At 38.7% G+C, this 23,958-nt stretch overlaps 1 protein-coding gene across 5 annotated transcripts in view; it reads left to right on the top strand.

Moving 5' to 3' along the window:
- The first annotated feature begins 3,457 nt into the window (after nt 1-3,457).
- LOC139264575 (DNA-binding protein SATB1-like) overlaps nt 3,458-23,958 on the top strand; it is a 160,941-nt gene continuing 140,440 nt past the window's right edge. For 3 of the 5 annotated variants that reach the window (XR_011593374.1, XM_070881271.1, XM_070881269.1), the window contains exons 1-5: nt 3,458-4,196; nt 5,055-5,291; nt 6,705-6,881; nt 8,032-8,158; nt 8,528-8,651. Coding sequence is in view for 4 of the 5 variants with exons in the window: in XM_070881271.1 (XP_070737372.1) it covers nt 5,081-5,291; nt 6,705-6,881; nt 8,032-8,158; nt 8,528-8,651 (639 nt within the window). In the remaining variant the exon portion in view is untranslated. The remainder of the gene's footprint in view (nt 4,197-5,054; nt 5,292-6,704; nt 6,882-8,031; nt 8,159-8,527; nt 8,652-23,958) is intronic. The other 2 variants (XM_070881270.1, XM_070881272.1) reach the window with 2 other exon arrangements.

Raw genomic sequence — 23,958 nt, 5'->3', positions numbered from 1 at the left:
GGCCTTCACCACCTCAAGGCTTGACTTCTCCAACACTCAGCTGACTGACCTCCCTGCCTCAACTCTCCTGGAGCTTCAGCTCATCCAAAATGACACAGCCCGTGTCCATACCTGCATTAACTTTCACAGTCTCATCACTCTGTCCTCTTCAAGCTCCACTGGCTCCCAGTATCCCAACCTGTCCGTTTCAAAATTCATGTTTTTGTTTGCATAACTCCACCCTGCCTTAGTGATCTTCTCCTGCTTTGCACCCTCTGCTCCTCTAACACCACATTACTCCTCACCCCATGCTCCTCCACTGACAGTGACTAATTCAGATAATAGTCCTGTCCCCTGGAATTCTCTACCTTTTTCCTCCATATATCCACCTAGCCCAACTGAGATCAACTGAACACAGACGACGGATTAGATTGGGAGCAATTAATTGCCCATAGTGTCCAACTTTCCTTTAAAAACCTTAATTGTAAAACATTAGGTGGCCATTCAAAACCTATGATCCAACAGTGTGTTGCCCTCTGTTGATCAAGTTAATACATGCCTCAACTTTGTTATTGCTTTACCTTTCCAAATGCTAGTTTGAGGAAAATCATATATAATGCTACCTCTCTGTGACCCTCTAGAATTGAATTTGCACAACAGTAATTTCACTAATTAGATGATACGGAGTTGTTGCTTAATCTGTCTAAATATGTTCATGTGCAATCATTTGTTTTTCTTTGGTCTTACTAAGTATAATTTTAAAAAGTTATGACCCATGGTTGAAAAATATTAATGTTGCAAAATTATGTACTTTTTAAGTTAATTGTTTAAATTCAGTTAGTGTCCACATTAGTAAATAGATGTGCATCATGTGTGAGCTTGGAATTAAACACATAATGCAAGTGTAAGTCTATAACTGAATGTTTCCAGGAGTATATTGGTTACAGTCCAAATGTAATGAGACTTTCCAGAATGTTAGGGGTTAAGGTTTGCATTTGGCTGAAGCCCATACTGCAAGCTGGATGTTCTGTTAGATCAGGCCTGAGGCATGTCATGTTTATGTGTAATTATTTCCTGTCTCCACTAAATGGTGTTTTGTCTCTTTGTAAATACCTAGTTTTCTGTCTGTCAGGTGTAATGACTCCCTCCCTATGTCTTGCCTACATAGGTTAAAGTGGTCAAAGAGTGCCAATTTTCCCCACATGTTTTACTTTTTTTTCTGCAATTAAACATATCCTAATTTATGTCCTGAAAATAGCCCCCTAAGGGATTGAAGATCATCAATTGCATTAACACAAGGGTTACTTGCATTTTATGAAATCCCATGGCTACTGAGTATATTCCTTGGCATTGTTTTATTCTACCTCTGTTTAAATAAATGGATGTGCAAAGATCTTATTTTAAAGCAGAAATAAATCATTGTCGAGGTTTCTAAAAACGTCAGTGAATAGTTCTGAATATTGTTATTAATATGTCATAAATAGAATACTGAACATATATCCAACCTTATTCCATGTGTGACCTAGCCTACATAACTTACTCATGACTTCATTGATCATGGATTATAAGGTCTGGGCACTTTTGGAATATCTTTTCATTTATACCACATGTGTGATTCTGGATTCCAGTGCAGTTCCTATGGTGACAGTCAGTTATCCAAATCTACAGATAGACATAAAAAAAAGAAGCAACTTCCAAAAAAATCTCCTTTTGACAGGTGCGAGGTAGGGATGGAAAGTTGCACTTGATGGATGTTACTATCCATCTGTTATGGAACAGACAACAACCATCCACATGTCATTGTTTTATATATATAGTAATCAACCTTGTTACAGCACTCTTTGGGATCCAATAAATGAAAAGTTTTTATCAGTGATTTTTCTTGCTAAGGTTTGAGCTGTTATGTTGACTATAATAACGCTGCTTCAAGGACTATGGAAAAAGTTTGTAGTGGATTTGTTTCAACGAGGTTCCGGTATATGAATGAAATTAGCCTCCAAGTCATTACAATTCATTTTGTTATTTATTCAAAACAATAAAACAACGTTTTGAATAAGGTAACTTGAAAATTCTGCAGATGCTGGAAACCTCAAATAAATACAGAAATTGCTCAACAGGCTGGTCAGCATGAATTAGATGAAGAGTCTACAACCTGAAATGTTAACTCATCAGTTCTCACCGCAGATGCTGACTGACCTGCTGAATATTTCCAGCATTTTCTATTTTGGGAATGCTACTAATTTTATGCTATCTAATTATCCTTTAAATTAACTTATTTGTACATAACTTTTCAGAAACTCACAACGTATTGGAGCATATTGGAGGAGATTCATGCTTCACAACACTTTGTCTCCTCCAGCATTACAGAACATCATATATTATACATATAAGTAAAAGAGGCATTCAGGATCACTTTGTACCATATGGTCTCTCTCTGGTTCATTCATCTGTCTACCAGTGTGAGTCCAAGGAATTGCAGGTTTGCTGCATGCATGTTGTGATGGTCAAAAGAACTTGGAAAAATTATGCCCCATAACTCAATTTGCAAAATTAACACATTTGCCTGATGCTGACAGTCAAATGTTGGTTTTTCATGGATCTAATTTGAGGATTTTTTACTCCTATTTCACATTTAACATGGGTAAATAAATGTAATACGAAATGAGCTTAAAATGTAATTACAGAGTACAAGTTAAATAGTTGTAAGTTTGAATACCAGCTTCAACTGAAACATATGAGCCCTCGCTGGATGAATGTTGCCAGTTTTAACTAGATGTATTAATGTATGGTGGCAAAGTGTTAGGATGGGAGGGGCATGCGCAGGTTGGCTCACAGAAAAAAAAATCAACATTTGTCACAGATTATTGATAACAGTAATGGAAAGAAGTACACGATCCCAACCATAATTTCTTACCCACTTAAAGAAGAAGCATGGTAGCAAGAGGATAGTAGCAGAGTACAGGTAAAGAGTTAAAAAGCCCGACAAAAATGTTGCAAATGTGACTTTAAAAAAAATGCATTTTAAACGCGCGCACCTGCACATACACATATCCTAAATGTACGCAAATATAAACACAAGTATACCTTTTTATGTATGCGTATCTTGCATCTTCATGCATATTAGCATTCATTATGCGTATGTTTAGGTCTATGTCCGTGTGCAGGTGCAAGTGTGTGTGTAAACCATCCATCTGGCCGTCTCCCACAGAACAAACGCTATCATCTCTTATGCATGAAATAATTTCCAGTTCTGTTGGCTCTTGACTAGCTGCTATATGTTGTTTCTGCTCCGGTCAAGACAGTCTCCTCGTGTCTGTCTGTCCCCCCAGCACACACACACCACTGCTTTTTACTTACAAACACTCTCACTGACTGACAGTGCCGGTGGCATGCAGTGACGAGTTAAAAAGCTCCTCCTGTTTGTTGTTGACTCGCTCCCCACCCCCCTCCCTCTCTTCCTTTCCAGCCCTGAGGCTGAGCCAGTGCTATAATTATTTGATCATGTGGTATTATTATCTGTAATAAATGCAGAGCCGTCTTACAGTAATCAAGCTGATTAAAAATTCTTGCGCGCCAGCCGGAAATTGTCCTCCCTCCTCTCTCTCTCTCGCTCTCTTTTTAAACATTATTTTCTTGAACAAATTGCTCTGACAGTTACAAGGAGTGATGCAATCGAAAGGCAGCCCAAAACAGGCAGAGCCCGGCTGGACTGCCGGTGCCTGAAAGCGAGATGTTTTGGAAGGGTTATTTTCTCAGCACTGAGAGGAGAAAGGGAAGAGGAGAGGAGTGATGAGTCTCAAAGCAACTAATAATTGAATGTGAAGGCGCTCGGTTCCGTCCTGCCTGAGGGAGAGAGACACCCAGAGACAGCCGCCACCGCCACCAAACACCTCAGCTTTCACCAGACTTTCAAACAACAACAAAAAGTCAATGACTTTTTGGGGTTGGAAACAATATATTATCACGTCTGTGTCCCAAGTTCCTCCTTTAAAAATTCTTAATATTAGCTATCTCCCCCCCCCCCCCCTTCTCCATCCCCTAAGTCAGAAAGAAGATTTTTTTTTAATTGAAAGAGAGGAAAAAAAATAACATCTCGGAGCAATAACTGTCCAGAAACCAACCGGTCCGACTGTTAGTTTTCGCGAAGAGTCCGGTGAAGAGTTGCTATTTTTCTTATGCCTTGGAAGTTTGGCTTTTAGCTCCGCGCGGAGAAGTGGGTGAGTTGGTTGCGATCGGAATTGTATTTCTTGCAGTGTTTTCAAAAAAAGATGCCACACGATAACGCCAGCGTTTTTTTTTTGTGTACACATACAGCTTTGGTTAGTTTGTTTCTTTGTCTTTTTTTTCTAAATAAATGTAAACGTGAAATCCTGGAGTGGAATTTCTAAAATGCACGGAACTGGTAGCACAGAAAAAGTTGTAAAGTAAGCTGAGGATGAGACCGGCGTTATTTGCTTGAAAAATGCTGGGCTGCAGGTTAGCAATGCGATGCTGGGATGATAATGCCTCCTTTAGAACTGATCTTGTGTCACAGTAGTCAATGAAAAATTGCTGTAGTTCATGAAAAAAACGTACAGAAATAGAAATCCTAATATTGCGTTGTGTTGCAATGGGTATTTTATCATCTGTTTATAATTATAATCATCTTGTACCAAGTCAAAATTGGAACACTTCGAGATGTGACCATTCATTTTGTGATGTACACTGGCCTGAAGTCTGAACTCTGAACCTAAAATTTGGGAAGTGAATTCTGGTTTTACAGAATATTCTGTCATTTGAGGATGTATGTTCTGTCATTTGAAGATGACAAAATTCTTGCTAGAGTAGTCTTAATTCCAGATAATGAAGTTGTCCTTGCATTTTGACATCTATGGAGTCAGTTCTGAAGGATTTGCATTTTGAGTCTTTCTGAAAAGCTACATGGATAAATTGTGCTATAAAGGTTTAAAGACCTTAATTCCTAAATAAAAAAAGGCTGGTGATAGAAAATCTGGACATTCCACACTAACCCTCTATATTTGTTGTTGAGTTTGACCTCAGTAATATCTTGAAGTGGTTTTCTTTAAACTTGGTAGGTGATCTCTGAGAGTTGGTGGTGAGCATGGACAAACCCAGTGAAACAGTGCAAGTGAAGGAGAATTCAGAAAAAAACAACAATCTCATTGATCCTAAAGGTCCCCCGGCTAAGATCCCCCGCTTGGAGCAGAATGGGAGTCTCTCCACCTGCAGCAGACTGGGTAGCATGGGTGCCAAAGTGACTGGAGGCTTACTCAAACACACGGGCCAGCTGGTGAAAATCGGTAATAAAAAAGGTACCAGTGTGTGCAACCTGCTTTCACTAGTATAGAAATAAAAATAGAAATATAGGTGGTTAAAGAGTCCCATGGTAATGCAAAGTTAACTGCAAAGCAAATTTCCTTCAGAGCGCAGTTTTAATGTATGCAGTCCTTTCACAAGCCAGGATATTTATGAAAATAAAATAGTTTGAAGGCAGCAGAATTTATTGTTCAAGCTGCCATAACATTTATCGTACAATCATTTATTTTTCCTCTATTTGCAGACAACAAGGAATGTATTATTTATGAAATGAATGGACACAGCAGTCTGTATTGTTAGATCTTTATCTATTAGAACTGGAAAAAGGCACTTCAGCAAATTCCTTGGCCTCTGCTTAAGATTACCCTATTTATTGATTGTTAGCCAAGTGCATATACGTATAAAGGAAGCCAGGTTAAAAGCATCAAAATTATAATTTATTAGAGTTTTCAAACAGAGTGTATTAAAATTTACCATCAAGAACTGGAGCAGAATCAAACAGTCTTATGATCCCTGCAAAGTTATAAGTGCCATAAATTCCTGAATAGAAGATTTCAGCTGTCTCTGGCATTATGTGATATTTGCAGACTGTGATGCCAGTACAGTTTTAGACAAGGATTCTATACACTTGATTACTTCTTACAGCAGATGTGTTGTTTACATAGACTCATAAACCTAATGCGAAAGCTTCATGCTGTCTTTCACATATACATCATTGAGTATTTTTAGAACTGATCGGTAACCATCACTTACTGCTTTAATACTAGAAGGTTATAACGTTGCTGGCCCTGGAAATTTAGCCTAGTATTAGTAATAGGGAGCAGCTAGTGAAGTAAAAGATCAACCACTTTAAAAGAAGGAAGCTGATGACAGTTTGGAAAAAAAGATGATAGCGAATTAATGACGTCCTATTTAGTCAGTATCCAAAGTGATCTACAGTTTATAGAACGACCAGACATATAACATTGGGAGAGAAAAGTGGGGCTATCTTGTATATCTTTCTCTAATGCAATGATGAATAATAATATTACACTGTAAAGACAGAACATAATTTTGTGTAATGCATGATTTTGAATTACTTCCCTATTAAAAATTGTAGTTACTAACAATTCTATAAAGTTAAACAGATGACTGAACCCATGAGTGAATTAAAGGGACTTTTAAATTTTACTTCATAAAATGTAACTTTTTGGTGTTTAGGAAACCCAGTCCCCTTCGATGCTCAAACATGTGATCCATATATATGTTTGGGTCAATATACATTTTTATTGTGTTTTTTTTTAAATAGTCAAATTTGTATTGATTTATAATATGCAATTAAGTATTAATAAATCTTGTTAGAATGACAGTTGCACCTCCTATGTAAAATACAGTATTAAAATATGTAAGCTATTTCTTATTGTTTGTAGGAAATATGCTCCCTGTTTTCTGTGTGGTGGAACATTTTGAAAGTCCCATTGAATATGAAAGTAAAGAAGAACACGCAGAGTTTGTTCTGGTACGGAAGGACATGCTGTTTAACCAACTAGTGGAGATGGCACTGCTTTCTCTTGGATATTCCCATAGTTCTGCTGCTCAGGCTAAAGGTACATCATTTCATATTTATATCCTGATCTAGAATAGAACTGTATTTCATTTTTGCCCAAATATGAAGATTTTGTCCAATAACACTGTTTTCAAAAATAATATTAAAAGTGTTTTCAGGTAATATCATTAACAGGTGCAATGACAAAAAAACTGTTTCATAACTCAACAGAGGAAAAATACAAAAATGTAGAAATCTGTGCCAAAAATTCAAGAAAGCCCTGTAGCTACCTGTGATTGTAATGAGGGTTCTGAGCATAGTAATAGCAATTTTAAGCAAGAAAATAGTGAAAACTACAACATTTCCTATGTGCCATACATATCTCCAAATCAGTTTGACAATCAAATTAGAGAATATTGTTTCTTTAACAAGTTCATACTGCAGTAGAAAACAAATGGAATTTGCGAGACAGAATTCCAGAATTTAAAGGATTCATTTTATGTAGAGATAAATGCCCTTTTTGATTTTGACATGAAAGTGTTGGTATAACAAGAGTGTTTATTTTGTTTGTATAAGTCTTATTGTACTGCACATTAATGAAAGCATTTTGTCCACACAAAATATTATTAAAAATTCTATAGGCAAAATGTTGAATTTTGAGTTGTAGGTTGTATATTTAAAAAATGTATCTTTTTTTCTGGGAGAAAAAACATTTTGTATTTCAGTTATCTTTCAAACAGCAAACAAAATAATGATTTCAAACATTTTCTCAATAATCAGTGTTTAATATTAGCAATTTGTGGTTCTAACAGAGGAAATTATCATATTGAAATATATAATAAAATATTTTAAATACTTTTGCATTAGTCTTTTTTTTCTAATTTAGGCTTCCTCTGAATCTTGTATCGATTTAATTCTAGTACACCAAAAGAGGTTAAGCTTCTAGTAATGACAGTTGTTAAGTATGTTTGAGCCAGTTAATGAGAGGGGATAGGGAGAGTAATAGCTCATTTATATCAGTTGATTATGGTAAATTTGGGCTTTTTTGATATTTTTCTACACACAAAAATGATGGAGGAAATCTCAAATGATTTTAAATCGGAGCAAAATAATATAAGAAATGTAATTTATTGCCTGTTTAAAAGTATTAGCATCTTATAGATGAATTAATAGCTGAGGTTTCTCACTCTACCTAATGCTGCCTGTCACAGGCCTGATCCAGGTTGGAAAGTGGAATCCAGTCCCTCTCTCATATGTGACAGATGCACCGGATGCCACAGTAGCAGACATGCTGCAGGATGTGTATCATGTGGTCACACTGAAAATTCAGTTACACAGGTTAGTCACAACATGCAAGTCCCTGGGCCTTGACGAATGCATGGCATCATTATTATTTCATCTCTGTCTTTAACTTCCACATCTCTAAATGCCTGAATTATTTTACCAAACGCATTGGAGCAAGAAGGTAGAAGTAACAAGAAATAATAGTCGCCACATGCAGCTGATGTATAATTCATGCATCAATACAGCAGATGTGTTGTATAAAGTAATTAACTAATCAGAACAATCAGGAGACTGAGAGCAATCTCTAGATGCATCTGCTTGATGTGCCAAATGAAATCTGTCTATCTTGAAGGAATGTTGCACCAGGAACCAGTCCTGAAATGTCCTTTTTTTCCCCTTTATATGATGTATTCTATCATGCAGTTGCCCAAAACTGGAAGACTTGCCACCTGAACAGTGGACACATACAACGGTCAGAAATGCTCTAAAGGAACTACTGAAAGAAATGAACCAGAGTACACTGGCAAAAGAATGCCCTCTCTCCCAGGTATTTATAGGGCTTTACTAAAGTAGTTTAGAAAGAGTAATAATGAATAAAACCTGGACTGCAGAAAACTTATTTAAATCTTTTCAGGACTACAGCACCACTTTTGCACCGAAATCAAAAATATATGATTATACTTTTTTAATCAATTTTTTTTCCCCAAAATCTTACAAGTGGTCTGAGGTTTTGCATTTCTCTAATTCTCATTTATAACAGTCACCAGCGCAAGTTTGTAGAAGATCATCTGTAATATTCATGATTGGAAACTTATTGTACATTGTAAGGAATTTCCTTATCATCTGCAGACTCATTCCTGGTAAACCAGCAATAATGATGTCCCAAATTAGAGTAACATCTATTACAAGTGTCATTTGGAACTGGATTAACTTCAGAAAGTAACTCGAAACCTAGAAATGTTCTATCTTATTTGAAAAATTCAATACAATGTACATTTTGTATCAAATACTGGGTACTAGGAAGCGAGTTAAACACTATCGTGTAATCTTGGGGGTTCAACTTATATCCATCCATAAGTCTAAAGTTTTGATTTGATGACTGCTGAACACTTCAATTAAGTTATCGTGTAACTCATTCTTAGTTATTCATTAATTTAAATGTATTCAAAACTGACTGGTAATTGTAGAAGTCTTTCATTGCTCAAAGGGTTAATACTGGATACACTGTTTTTCATTGCAATGGAATGATATGTTCTGCTGAAAGATGTCATTTGATGTTACAGTAGCAACATTCTTTACTGTGGTGTGCTTCTGTTTCCAAGGAGTGACAGATAAAGTCAAGGTTTTCAAGCAAATTAAATGATTTCAAAAGATTTGAATAGTTCTGGATTCACACCCATGATGATTATATAAAGCTTAGAATCCTTACCAGACTCGTCATTATGCTGGAAAAACATCTGCCACCGAAAGAAGAGTTTAGCACATTTTTGTTGTAACTTAGCTTTTTATTTATGTACAAAACAGTTTGCTACCATTTCCACAGTACAATTTAGTTTACAAAATCATTAAGCCAAAAGAAATTTCAATATTTAAATAAAGTAAAACTTCAAGCACTTCAAATGCAGCACATATACTGTGTAGGATGTACTCAAAGGATGACGTAGGATAGGAATTGATATGCATGGCACACATTTTTCGGGTGTAAAAATGCGCAAAGTATACCAATTTAGCAGTGAGGTGGCCTGTGCCCAATCTATTCATGCTTTGATCATGGGGCCTGTGAAAGCGTGACTATCACCAGCAGTTCTTACCGAGTATGTTATGAGACCTGAGGATTAATTTCCATCGATTTTTTAGGCCTCTTGGTTTGACAGCACTGAGTCTGAGCATGAAAATAGGCCCAGATCAAAATCTACCCCATAATGTTTCTATAATTTAAGTACGTAAATTCTGAAAGGATATTGCATGAAACAGCAGTCATGTGAATATTAAAATGATAAAATCTTGTTTATATGGATGGTTCAGTAAGATTTAAATTGAAATATTGGTGAACTTTGTGAATTAGTAGCTGTAGCCATGTAAGACTAGATATTAACAAACTTGTTAGAAGAAACTGTTTAAATTATCTTAACTAATATATCAATTATGCTTAAATAGCTTTTATATTGGTGTGGGTGGAGTACTTGCACCACCAGTTCCTAAAATGCAGGTCTCGCATTGCCAGTGGCAAGCCTAAAGTGTAGGTACCATATTCACAAAAGCTAAAGTCCAAGGATAAAAATCCCAGTGAATCAGCAGGTTTACATTGGAGTTGCCACCAGTTGCATAGGACCACTGCTTCAGGAGTTGGTGGCACAGGCACCACACTAACACCAATATAAAAGCAGCATTAGTTTAATTTGCTCACCTCTGGAATAGAAGATTAAGCCCTGCACCAAGACTTGAATGCATTAACTAGGCTGACGCTCCTGTTTACTACTGAAGGAGTGCTGCATTATTGAAGCTGCGGTCCTTTTTATCAGTGTTTAAACCAAGGTCCCATCTGCCTGTTTAGGAGGATGTTAAAGGTGCCATGGCATTGTTCAGAGAACAGCATTATTCAGAAAAGAGTTCTCCTAGTATCTTGGCCAACACCCAATATCAAAAGAAACAAACAGATTAACCAGTCATTTACCTCATTGCTGTTTGCAGGATTTTGCAGCGGCAGAATGGGTGTTGTGTTTGCCTACATGACAACAGTCACTGCACTCCAGAAAAATAAAAAGCAATTCATTGTGCGAAACACTGAGATATTTTAATGTGATAAAGCTCTATGTGAATGCAAGTTTTTATTTATTTAACTCTTCTTACCATTGTCCTCTGAAACCACTTTCAACTGGCTAGCCAATACTGCATTGTGTGTTTGCCATTCCCTTTTTCCAAACTCTTACAAATTTGTGAACATGAACTAGCAGGTAAGTTTTTGAATTTTGTTTGTTGACTTGTATTTCTAAAGTAGATTTACTAGGATAAAGGTTGATATGCAGTTGGAAAGGTTTCTTGACTACCTGCCTTTCAGTAGTAAAATGTCTATTATCCCATTGTCTCACCCTACTTTTTCCTTAAGTCATTGCAGTATGTAGCAGCAATGAGGCCAGTGAATGCAAAAGGTTAAAGGCCGATATATACTACAGATGGTTGCTGGTCTGATCAATTGGAGTGACTGGTGGAAAGAGTTAAATCATTCATTGTAGGTGTGGGTCAGATATAATCCCTTGGGAGTTTCAGGTATCTTTCTAATTTGTTTCCAATAGCATGTCCCCAATCCCTTACCCTGCAAGTTTAGTGTCAGTGTGACATGATTTCACCATTGCATTGACGTTAAACTGGCAGTGTTAGTCCAGAGTCACGGTCCAATCTGATTGGAGCAAAGTGATGTATAACTCCTTTGAGGAGGTAATCTCACACCACTAGAAGTCCAGTGCAATGCAAAGTGCTCAGGGGATCAGTTGGACAATTTGTAAAATTAGCTGACCTTAGTTTAAATGTTTAGAGAGCAGAAATTCCGCCTTCCTACTCTCAGACAATTTAAATTTCTAACTTTTAGGAAACAGCCATGACCATGCATGTATCCAGGAATGTGTAGAGCTCTCTCCTGAACAGGACAGTTAAACTTCCAGCCATGCAGGAGCCAAGCAACGCAAGCATGGCTCTGCCTAAGAATCTCGTCTGAGGCTGGTAGCTGGAGTAAAAGTTTTTGTTAAAGAGCTGTTGTACCGGCAGTTTAATAGTGCTTTTGAACATGATCGTACCTGGAGGACAGTGTGGTAGCAGTTTTACATCCAAATAAACAAGTTATAAGCTATTCATTCTTCATCATAGGCAGTCCCTCGGAATCGAGGAAGACTTGCTTCCACTCATAAATGAGTCCTTAGGTCACTGAATAGTCCAATATGAGAACCACAGTCCCTGTCACAGGTGGGACAGATAGTCATTGAGGGAACGGATGTGTGGGCCAGGTTTGCCACACGCTCATTCCACTGCCTGCGCTTGATTTCTGCATGCTCTAGGCGATGAGACTCGAGGTGCTCAGCGCCCTCCCAGATGCACATCCTCTACAGCAAACGAGCCAAAAGTGGGCAGAGGAAACGTTACATGGACACCCTCAAAGCCTCCCTGAAAAAGTGCAACATTCCTACTGACACCTGGGAGTCCCTGGCCAAAGATTGCTATTCATTATAAGGCTATTAAATGTTGATTGTTATTTATTCACAGTTCCTTAATTGTACATGCGGAAATCCAACAATAAGACAAAAAATGTGCTTACATTTGAAAAGCATAAATTCCTCAGAATTTCAATAATATTCAAGCTAAATTGAAAACAGTCAAATCAAATTTAACTGAATGTTTTCCTCAGCAAAGTATTTTCTTATATAAGGGGATATCCAGTTGATAATAGTGCTGAAATTTAGAAATTATTAGCTGCAATTTTCTTCATATATGAGTAACATTTGCTATTTATTAAGATTACGATTGAATATAAACATTTTAAAATGTTATTTTTAAGTCATTTAAATGTAACCTGAGTAGTTCAAATTAAAAAAAGCTTGTGGATTTTGTTGACTACTATCAATATTTTTCAATATTTTCTATCATATTTTTACTTAAAGAACTTTCCTAGCAACTAATAGCGTAAATAATTCTGTATCTAACTCATAATTACACATAAATACTAGGATACCTTTGCTTGGTTTTATTCTTGCAAGGTACACAGGAGTATCTAGACTTGTCAATTGGACATTTATTGTTAGTTTTATCTTCCTCCAAAAACTTAAATAAAATATCTCTACTTTCTTAGAAATACTACAGAGCTTAGAATAAAACCTTTCTGTTCTTTAATGTTAATACACCAAAGTTATCTTCGGCAATAGCCTTCTGAATTCTTAAGCTCTTTTAGTGGCTTTATACAGTAAAGAAAAGGATTATGGGGTTACTTCATGTCTGTTGAAGAAATACACAAGAAACCAACTCACTGTTTGTCATGAATATTTCACATTCATTAGAACATCATTATCTATATTTTAATATCCACCATTTTAGAAGGGTGATGGTAAAAGAATATCGGAGTAGTTCATTAAAAACATTCTGAGCCACTCAATTACTGTACATCAATAATTAACCTCTTCATACTGATTTTTGAACCCAAAGGAACTGTGAAATGTTCATTATATCTGTGTTTTCTCTATAATGATTTATTGAAGCAAAATATGAAAAAAAAACAGTTTACCAATAATCAATTAATCTGTAAGAGTAAACTTTATTAATTTGAGGAGATGCTGTAACAGTTTTTTCTGAATCAACATATTGATATTAGTGCAGTGGCCTCTTTTTGTTGTTGCCATGGATTTTAACAAATTTGGCCCATGATATTGTTTAGTCTAGAGGAATCCTAGGACAGAATGTGCCAAGTCAATGTTATTAGAGTACAGAACAAAACATACAAACTTAAGCAATAATGTTCACTAAAGTTTTGACTTAATTTTACATGAAGAAAAAGTTCAGTAAGGATTACCATATGTTTAATGTAATGATAGGATAGACACATTTCATGTGAGTTACAGTTTAATCTTTGAAAATTATTTAGAAGATGCATTACAAAGTGTCTGCCATGAATTTAGAAACCGATACTTGACCCACAGTGTAATCTTGCATGCAGTGCAGATATGGATGGCAGTAGTGTTCCTACACTGCTTAAAAAATAAATAGTGTTTGTATCCCATTCACTCTTAATCATATGAGGTTGCATAACTGAAATTCATCTCAGTCTCATTTGTTAAAATTAATGTGATTGCATAGCAGAGATTTTCTGAATCTATGAACACCTACCTATTAAAGAGCTAAATATTTTCACAAAGATTTTCAGAATTACTTGCACCAGATTTCTGGTGTTTTAAAAAAAAAATGTATTCATACGCAGGATGTGGGCATTGTTGGCAAGGTCAGCATTTATGGCCCATCTCTAATTGCCCTTGAGAAGGTGGTGGTGAGCCGCCGCCTTCAACTGCTGCAGTCTGTGTGGTGAAGGTAGTAGGGTGTTCCAGGATTTCAACCCAGCAACAGTGAAGGAACAGTGTTATATTTCCAAGTCAGGATGGTGTGTGACTTGGAGGTGGTGGAATTCCCATGCGCCTGCCACCCTTGTCCTTCTTGGTGGTAGAAATTGCAGGTTTGGGAGGTGCTATTGCTGCAGTGCATCTTGTAGATGGTGCACACTGCAGCCACGTTGTACCAATAGTGCAGGGAATGAATGTCTAAGGTGGTGGATGGGGTGCTGATCAAGTGGACTGCTTTATCCTGGATAGTGTCGAGTGTGTTGAGTGTCGTTGCAGGTGCACCCATCCAGGCAAGTGGACAGTATTCCATCACACTTCTGACTTGTGCCTCGTAGGTGGTGAAAAGACGTTGGTGAGTCAGGAGTTGAGTCACTCACCGCAGAATAACCAGCCTCCGACCTGCTTTTGTTGTCATCATCATCATCATCATCATAGGCAGTCTCTCGGAATTGAGGAAGACTTGCTTCCACTCCTGAAGTGAGTTCTTTGGTGGCTGAACAGTCCAATACGAGAGCCACAGACTTTGTCAGGTGGGACAGGTAGTCGTTGAGGGAAGGGGTGGGTGGGACTGGTTTGCCGCATGCTCTTTCCACTGCCTGCCTTGATTTCTGCATGAGACTCGAGGTGCTCAGCGCCCTCCCGGATGCACTTCCTCCACTTAGGGCGGTCTTTGGCCAGGGACTCCCAGGTGTCAGTGGGGATGTCGCACTTTATCAGGGAGGCTTTGAGGGTGTCCTTGTAACGTTTCCTCTACCCACCTTTGGCTCATTTGCCATGAAGGAGTTCCGAGTAGAGCACTTGCTTTGGGAGTCTCGTGTTTGGCATGCGAACTATGTGGCCTGCCCAGCGGAGCTCATCGAGTGTGGTCAGTGCTTCAATGCTGGGGATGTTAGCCTGGACGAAGATGCTGATGTTGGTGCATCTGTCCTCCCAGGGGATTTGTAGGATCTTGCGGAGGCATCGTTGATGGTATTTTTCCAGCGACTTGAGGTGTCTACTGTACATGGTCCATGTCTCTGAGCCATACAGGAGAGCAGGTATTACTGCAGCCCTGTAGACCATGAGCTTGGTGGTAGTTTTGAGGGCCTGGTCTTCAAACACACTTTTCCTCAGGTGGCCGAAGGCTACACTGGCGCACTGGAGGCGGTGTTGGATCTCATCGTCGATGCCTGCTCTTGTTTATAGGAGGCTCCCGAGATATAGGAAGTGGTCCATGGTGTCCAGGGCCGCGCTGTGGATCTTGATGACTGGGGGGCAGTGCTGTGCGGTGAGGACAGGCTGGTGAAGGACCTTTGTCTTACGGATGTTTAGCGTAAGGCCCATGCTTTCGTACGCCTCAGTAAATACGTCGACTATATCCTGGAGTTCAGCCTCTGTATGTGCGCAGACGCAGTCATCATCCACATACTGTAGCTCGATGACAGAGGTTGGGGTTGTCTTGGGCCTGGCCCAGAGACGGCGCAGGTTGAACAGGTGGTGGATGGAGAAAGCACAGGAGATACAGCAGTTGGCTGACAGCCATGATGTGCGAGGATTCTTCATCGCAATCAAGGCCACTTATGGGCCAAACACCCAAGGCTACACCCCACTGCTGGCCAAGAATGGAGAAGCACTCATTAAGGACACCGAGGCAGTCAGGGCCCGCTGGAAGGAGCACTTCGAAGATCTCCTCAATAGACACTCTGCCTTCTTGTTGTCTTATGTGGCTGCCCCAGTTAAATTTCTAGACCGTGGTAACCCCCAGGATGTTGATGGTGGGGTATTCAACGAGGGTAGTACCATTGAATGTCAAGGGAGTGGATTAGACTATCTCTTGTTGGAGATTGTCATTGTCTGGCACTTGTGTTGTTTTTTATTCATTCCTGGGACTATGAAGGAATGGCGATATATTTCCAAGCCAGGATGATGTGTGACTTGGAGGGGAACTTGGAGGTGATGGTGTTCCTATGCACCTGCTGACGTGTCCTTCGCGGTTTTGGGCGGTGCTGTTGAAATGTGGTGTGAATGTTACTTGCTGCTTATTAGCCCAAGCCTGGATGTTGTCTGGGGCTTGCTGCATGCAGGCACAGACTGCTTCATTATCTGAGGAATTGCAAATGGAACTGAACACCCCCACTTCTGACCTTATGATGGAGGGAAGGTCATTGATGAAGCAGCTGAAGATGGATGGGCCTAGGACACTGCACTGAGGAACTTCTGCAGCGATGTCCTGGGGCTGAGATGATTTAGTCTCCAATATGCACAACCTTTGTGCTAGGTATGTCTCCAACTAGTGGAGAGTTTTCCCACTTCAATTTTACTAGGGCTCCTTGATGTCACACTTGATCAAATGCTGCGTTGATGTCAAGGGCAGTCACTCTCACCTTATCTCTAGAATTCAGCTCTTTTGTCCATGTTTGGACCAAGGCTGCAATGAACTCTGGAGCCGAGTGGTCCTGGAGGAACTCAAACTGAGCATCGGTGAGCAGGTTATTGATGAGTTGTGCTGCTTGATAGCACTGTCAACAACATCTTCCACCACTTTGTTGATGAATGAGTATAGGCTGATGGGGAGATAATTGGCTGGATTAGATTTGTCCTGCTTTTTGTGAACAGGACATACCTGGTCAGTTTTCCACATTGTTGGGTAGATGCCATTGTACTGGAACAGCTTTGCAAGGGACTTGACTAGATTTGGAAGTCTTCAGCACTGCAGCCGGGATGTTGTCAGGTCCCATAACCTTTGCTGTATTCAGTGTGCTCAGCCATTTCTTGATAGCATGTGGAGTGTGTTGAATTGGCTCTAGACTGACATCTCAAGAGGAGGTCGAGATGGATCATCCACTTCGCACTTTTGGCTCAAGATGGTTGTTAACGCTTTAGCCTTGTTTTTTGCACTCACATGCTGGGCTCTGCCATCATTGAGGTTGGGGATGTTCATAGAGCCTCCTCCTCCCGTTAATTGTTTAGTTATCCACCATCATTCACGACTGGATGTGGCAGGACTGCAGAACTTTGATCTGATCTGTTGGTTGTGGAATCACTTGACCCTGCCTATAGCATACTGCTTCCGCTGTTTAGCATGCAAGTGGGTCATGTGTTGTAGCTTCACCAGATTGGAACCTCATTTTCCAGAACATCTGGTGCTGTTCCTGACATGCTCTTCTGCACTCCTCATTGAACCAGGGTAGGTCTCCCGGCTAGATGGTAATGTTAGAGTGTGTTGGTTTTCTCACCACATGCCACAAGCCCAGTCTGGTAGCTATATCTTTCAGGACTCTGTCAGCTCAGTCAGTAGTGGTGCTACTGTGCCATTCTTGGTGATGGATATTTGAAGCCCCTTACCCAGAATACATGGATGAATACGGAGTCACCGGCTGAGGGAAGATGGTTGGTGGTAATCAGCGGGAGGTTATTGCCTGGAAATTGCACCCACGTATGCCTCGGAACCGAAAAAAATCTACAAACTTACCTGGTGTCTCTGGAGCTACAGACTGTTCTGGTCCTGGGCCTGCAGGCGTACACCTGCGTAAAGGCCCACGGATCGCAAGAGCTCCAACCAGTACTGGGATAGGAGGGCGCTGTTCCATGGGACAGACTTCACTTGAACCAGGCTGGGGCCAGTGACCTGGCGAATCGAATAATTAGGTCTGTAGATAGGGCTTTAAACTAAATAGTGGGGGGAGGGATCTGGTGAGTGGAAATTTAAAAAGTCAAAGAAAAAGGAGAAGGCAAAAGTGCAGGGTAGCAATAGGGGTAATGACAACCAGAGTGGGACAAGTAAGGACAGAGTGTATACACATAAGACAAAATTAACAGCTCTATATCTGAACGCACGAAGCATTGGTAACAAGATAGATGAGTTGGTGGCACAAATAGAATTAAATGAGTATGATCTTATTGCCATTACAGAGACATGGTTGCAAGGTGACCAAGGATGGGAACTAGATATTCAAGGATATTTGCCGTTCCGTAAGGATAGGCAGAAAGGAAAAGGAGGTGGGGTAGCTCTGTTAATAAAGGATGAGATCAGTGTAGTAGCGTGAAATGATATTGGCTCAAAAGATCTAGATGTAGAATCAGTTTGGGTAAAGATGAGAAATAATAAGGGAAAGAAGTCACTGGTGGGAGTGGTCTACAGGCCCCCAAACAGTAGCCACTCTAACATGGAGTATAAATCAAGAAATAATGGATGTTTGTAAGAAAGGTACTGCAATAATTATGGGTGATTTTAATCTTCATATTGATTGGACACATCAAATTGGCAAAGGTAGCCTTGAGGAAGAGTTCATAGAGTGTATGCGTTTTGGTTTCTTGGAACAATACGTTGTGGAACCAACCAGGGAGCAGGCTATTTTAGATCTGGTAATGTGTAACGAGTCTGGATTAAATAATGATCTTGTAGTGAAGGATCCTCTTGGGAAGAGTGATGATAGCATGGTAGAATTTCAAATTCAGTTTGAGGGTGAGAAAGCTGGGTCTCAAATTAATGTCCTGAACTTAATTAAAGATAATTACAAAGGTATGAAGGCAGAGTTGATTAAAGTGGACTGGGAAAATATATTAAAGGGTAAGATTGTAGAAAAACAGTGGTAAACATTTAAGGAGATATTTCATAACTCCCAGTGAGAAGAAAAGATGTCAAGAGAGGGATGAACTATCCCTGGTTAACTAAGGAAGTAAAGAATGGTATCAAATTGAAAACAAAGGCGTACAATTTGCGAAGGACAGTGGAAGGCCAGAGGATTGGGAAATTTTTAGAAACCAGCAAAGGACGACTAAAGGATGATAACTTATGAGAGTAACCTAGCAAGAAATATAAAAATAGACAGTAAGAGCTTCTACACATATATAAAAGGAAATGAGTAGCTAAAGTAAACGTTGGTCCCTTAGAGGATGAGACTGGAGAATTAATAATGGGAAACAGGAAAATATCAGAGATTTTGAACAAATATTTTGTATCGTTCATCATGGTAGAGGACATTAAAAACATCCCAATGATTGATAATCAAGGAGCTATTGGGGAAGAACTTAAAACAATTACTATCACTAGAGAAAAAGTACTAGGCAAATTAATGGGACTAAAGGTGGACAAGTCCCCTGGACCCGATGGCCTGCATCCCAGGGTCTAAAAGAGGTGGCTGCAGAGATAGTGGATGCATTGGTTGTGATCTACCAACATTCACTGAATTTTGGAGAGGTCCCAGTGGACTGGAAAACCGCAAATGTAACACCCCTATTTAAGAAAGGAGACCGAAAGCAGGAAACTATAGACCAGTTAGCCTAACATCTGTCATTGGGTAAATGCTGGAGTCCATCATTAAGGAAGTAGTAGCAGGACATTTAGAAAATCATAATGCAGTCAAGCAGAGTCAGCATGGCTTTATGAAAGGGAAATCAAATTTGCTGGAGTTTTTTGAGGATGTAACAAGCAGAGTGGATAAAGGGGAACCAGTTGATTACATGTATTTGGATTTCCAAAAAGCATTCGATAAGGTGCCACACAAAAGGTTACTGCACAAGATAAGAGCTCACGGTGTTGGGGGTAATATATTAGCAAGGATAGAGGATTGGCTAACTAACAGAAAACCGAGAGTCGTGATAAATGGGTCATTTTCCAGTTGGCAAACTGTAACTAGTGGGGTGCCACAGGGATCAGTGCTGGGGCCTCAATTTATATTAATGACTTGGATCCCAAGTGTAATGTAGCCAAATTTGCTGATGATACAAAGATAAGTGGGAAAGCAAGTTGTGAGGAGGACGCAAATAATATACAAAGGGATATAGATAGGCTCAGTGAGTGGGCAAAAATTTGGCAGATGCACTATAATGTGGGAAAATGTGAAGTTATCCACTTTAGTAGGAAAAATAAAAAAGCAAATTATTATTTAAATGGGGAGCGATTACAAAATGCTGTAGTACAGAGGGATCTGGGGGTTCTTGTACATGAAATGCAAAAGTTAGTATGCAGGTACAGCAAGTAATCAGGAAGGCAAATGGAATGTTGGCCTTTATTGCAAGGGGGTGGAGTATAAAAGTAGGGAGGTCCTGCTCCAACTGTACAGGGCGTTGGTAAGACCACACCTGGAGTACTGCGTACAGTTTTGGTCGTCTTGTTTAAGGAAGGATATACTTGCATTGGAGGCAGTTTAGAAAACGTTCACAAGGTTGATTCCTGAGATGAAGGGGTAGTCATATGAAGAATGGTTCAGCAGGTTGGGTCTATACTCACTGAAGTTTAGAAGAATGAGAGGTGATCTTATTGAAACATAAGATTCTGAGGGGGCTTGACAAGGTAGATGCAGAGAGGATGTTTCCCCTCATGAGGGAATCTAGAACTAGGGGGCATAGTTTCTGAATAAGGGGTCGTCCATTTAAAACAGAAACGATGAGGAATTTCTTCTCTGAGAGTTGTGAATCTTTGGAAATCTCAACCCTAGAGAGCTGAGTCATTGAATATATTTAAGATGGAGATAGACAGATTTTTGAATGATAAGGAAGTCAAGGATTATAGGAAGCGGGCGGGGAAGTGGAGTTGAGGCCATGATCATATTGAATGGCGGAGTAGGCTCAAGAGGCCAAATGGCCTACTCCTACTCCTATTTCTTATGTTCTTATGTTAAAGGGGAATTCCTGTAATGCTTATGGGGGATTCCATTTACGTACGGAATCCCCATAAGCATAATAGAAATCACTTAATAAATAACATTTCACAGCACTTAAATAAAAATAAATGATCACAGGTTCAAAATTAATTAAAATACCCTTTAATTAAACATTTAAAATAAAAATGTAATAAAAAAAAAAATTGATACATTGTTAAATGGGACAAAATTTACCGAAATGAATTTAAAATGGAAATGAATGTTTAAATCATGTTAACAATTTAATTTTAACCCTTACACTAGATTTTTTTAAAAAGGCCTTATGCCTGCTTTTACCTGGCGTAAGGGTTTCGTGGGTATTCGCTGGGTAGTAGCTGAGCAAATAGTTCAACTCTGCGCCAGTAAAAAAGTGAGTTTATAGTGGATGTGGTGGCTATGTCCAAGCGAAACTTGACAGTCTGGAAGATCCGTGTTTTTGCGCATGCGTAGAAACCTGAAACATGTGGGACCATTCTGTAGGCTTCCAACAGCATAAGCTGTCAGAAACATTGTTATATCCGGGCCTATATGCCTTCATTAAGACTTTCTTTTTCGCTGTGCGCACATATGATGATACGTTTGTGCTTTGAGTTTGTAACAAAATTTGTTTATCTAAAGAATATTAAAAGGAATAGTGGATAGCTGCTCAGTGGTGAAATGAGCTCCAGGAACTCTCAGAAGGTGAAACCAGTATAGCTCACGAGAGTACAATGTTTGCACACTTGTGAAAAAACTCACCATAACTGATGAGCTATTCAGCTTTTTATTATTTGGTAATATCACTCTAAGCAGGCTTTTTAATGCTGTGTAATGTTATCATTTTGTTTTGTGAATTATAAACTATTTCCCAAATAATCTTCTCTGTGTCTGGCTTCAATTCCCTTTTAATTACTAACATATATAATGTAAAGTTTACTACATTTCCTTTCGAGCTGTGAATCAGCCATGTGGGTGTGACTAATATCTGAGACTCCAGCTTTACAGAAACGTATGGTTCCAGTCATGCCCACGTGCCTGACTGACTGAGCACTTTAATAATAAACAAATACGACAAATTTCACTCTACCTGAATAATTAAAAAGACGTGGAGATTATTTTATCCAGCGTTAAGGTTATTTTGGGAAAGACTCCCAGCTTAAAGATATCTCTAGGGTCTGTTAGTCGGAAACACGTCTTTTAATAAATTGTGGAACACATTGCATTACTTTGGATCAACATGGTATAGGTAATAATACTTCAAATTTTCACATGTGTAAAATGATCTCATGACCATTGAAAGTAGCAATGACAGCCATAGAATAACTGAATAATATACAAGATTAATGTGCTAAATTTGGAAGAAGCAATATTGTATTATTTGTGCATTAGCAATCACTTGACCTTACTGTAAAGTTATTTTTCTTTATTTTAGAATAGCAAACACTTGAATGGCAAGCTGCCTGGTTATGCCAGGTCAGGTGCACTGGCGGGGATGGTGGTGAGCCTATCATATCTATCCTTATACAGGATGCAGTTACTGAAATCAATAGAAGGTAGCGGGAAGGATCATATGTCTCCAATTAGTCCCACAAGTGTTTGCAAGATGATAGAATTGTCAAATTAACAGAAGTTAACCTCTTTTCCCCCACACAGCACCTTATGAGAAAGTTTTAAAAAAAAAGTTTTTTCAAAGAAAACCAACATCACTGTTTTATTTTTTAAGTTAAGGATAGAATGACTGTATTAGGAATATCTGCCACTGACTATTCAATGTAAGGTGAACTGCAAGTGATCTTATCTGTTTTTATTGGTCATTTAAACAGCTTAAGACATTAAACCCTTTCCTTATTTACCATTTTAGATATATCAAATGTGACTAATATTGTTGTAATCGCCCCCTAGTCTTTCTTTTTAAAGCCAAACACTGATACTAACACTTCAGTTGTAGACAAAAGGTTCTCAGACTGGAGACTACAAAGGAGTAAAACCCCTCCTGTTGATTGATTTAGCAAAAAAGTCATGCTCAGTATACAAAATAAAAACTTCTGTTTTGTCCTCACACCAACTCAAATTATTAATAGGAAGAATTAAACTCTCCCTGAGAGCAACCACTACTCCAGTGCTGAATTTAGATCACCAGACCCAGGGAATGGATCAGCTGCTAACTCCATTCGCTTGTAACGATGAACAGCTGGCAGCAAGGAAACTACAATTGTTTTCCTTGGACTGAAATGGAAAGAAATGCAATGGCTGATAACCAATTGTGTCATCGATGTCTGTTTTGTTTAGTTAAATTTCATTTCAGATATTACGCAGTAAATCTTGTCCCTTAAGACCACGTTTCAGATCATCTAATAAAAGTTGGCGTCTGGTCATTAATTTATTGTTAGGATTGAGGTTAAGTAGCCACTATAGACAAGTAATCTTTAACATTGTATTCATTGATCATTTTTGTTGGTTGGTTTTGACTCATTATAGTACAATTTTCTGTTTGATTTCAATATACCTTGAACTTTCTGAAAACCTAAGCTGCTCAGTACATTAGTATAAAACAATGTTCTTGATAGTTTTAGGATTGCAGTGTATTATAGACAAAACATCAGTGTAATGTTGCCTAAGACTCCAATTGACAAAGGTTTGCAGATCTGCTAATATTCAAATGGCTGCACACTCTTGCAGCAAGAATCCTCCTGAAAGAGATTGAAGCTTTTTGTCATTTTGGTTTGTTTGTAAGCTTAGCTTGAGAATTGTAGATCAATTAAAATGTCTCAATGTTAGTCATTTCTGTAACATCTGTGTTATTCATCCCATTGAGGTTCATTTTTTCCAAAATAATTTCCTGCTATATATTGAAAATTTGATTTTTGTACCAAGTGGCAGTTTGTTTTATTTTTATTCAGAATATTTTTAAGATTTCCTTATTCATATTGTTTCTATGTATGTTTTTCATCTTTGTGAAGTCTTATTTTAAATAATGTCTTCCCTCAAACAACATGATTACAGTATATAATGCTGTGATATGAAAATGCAAACCTCTTGGGGACGAGGACAAATAACAGAGAGCTTAGAATGTTGAGTATTGTTTATTTGACCTCTTTTAATTATTTTTTATACACTTCTTCATATCATAGTAAAACACACAAACTTCCAAATCACATGC

The sequence above is a fragment of the Pristiophorus japonicus genome, chromosome 5 (assembly GCF_044704955.1).
Source record: "Pristiophorus japonicus isolate sPriJap1 chromosome 5, sPriJap1.hap1, whole genome shotgun sequence".
NCBI classification, from domain to species: domain Eukaryota; kingdom Metazoa; phylum Chordata; class Chondrichthyes; family Pristiophoridae; genus Pristiophorus; species Pristiophorus japonicus.
This window is presented reverse-complemented; position numbering and strand designations above follow the sequence as displayed.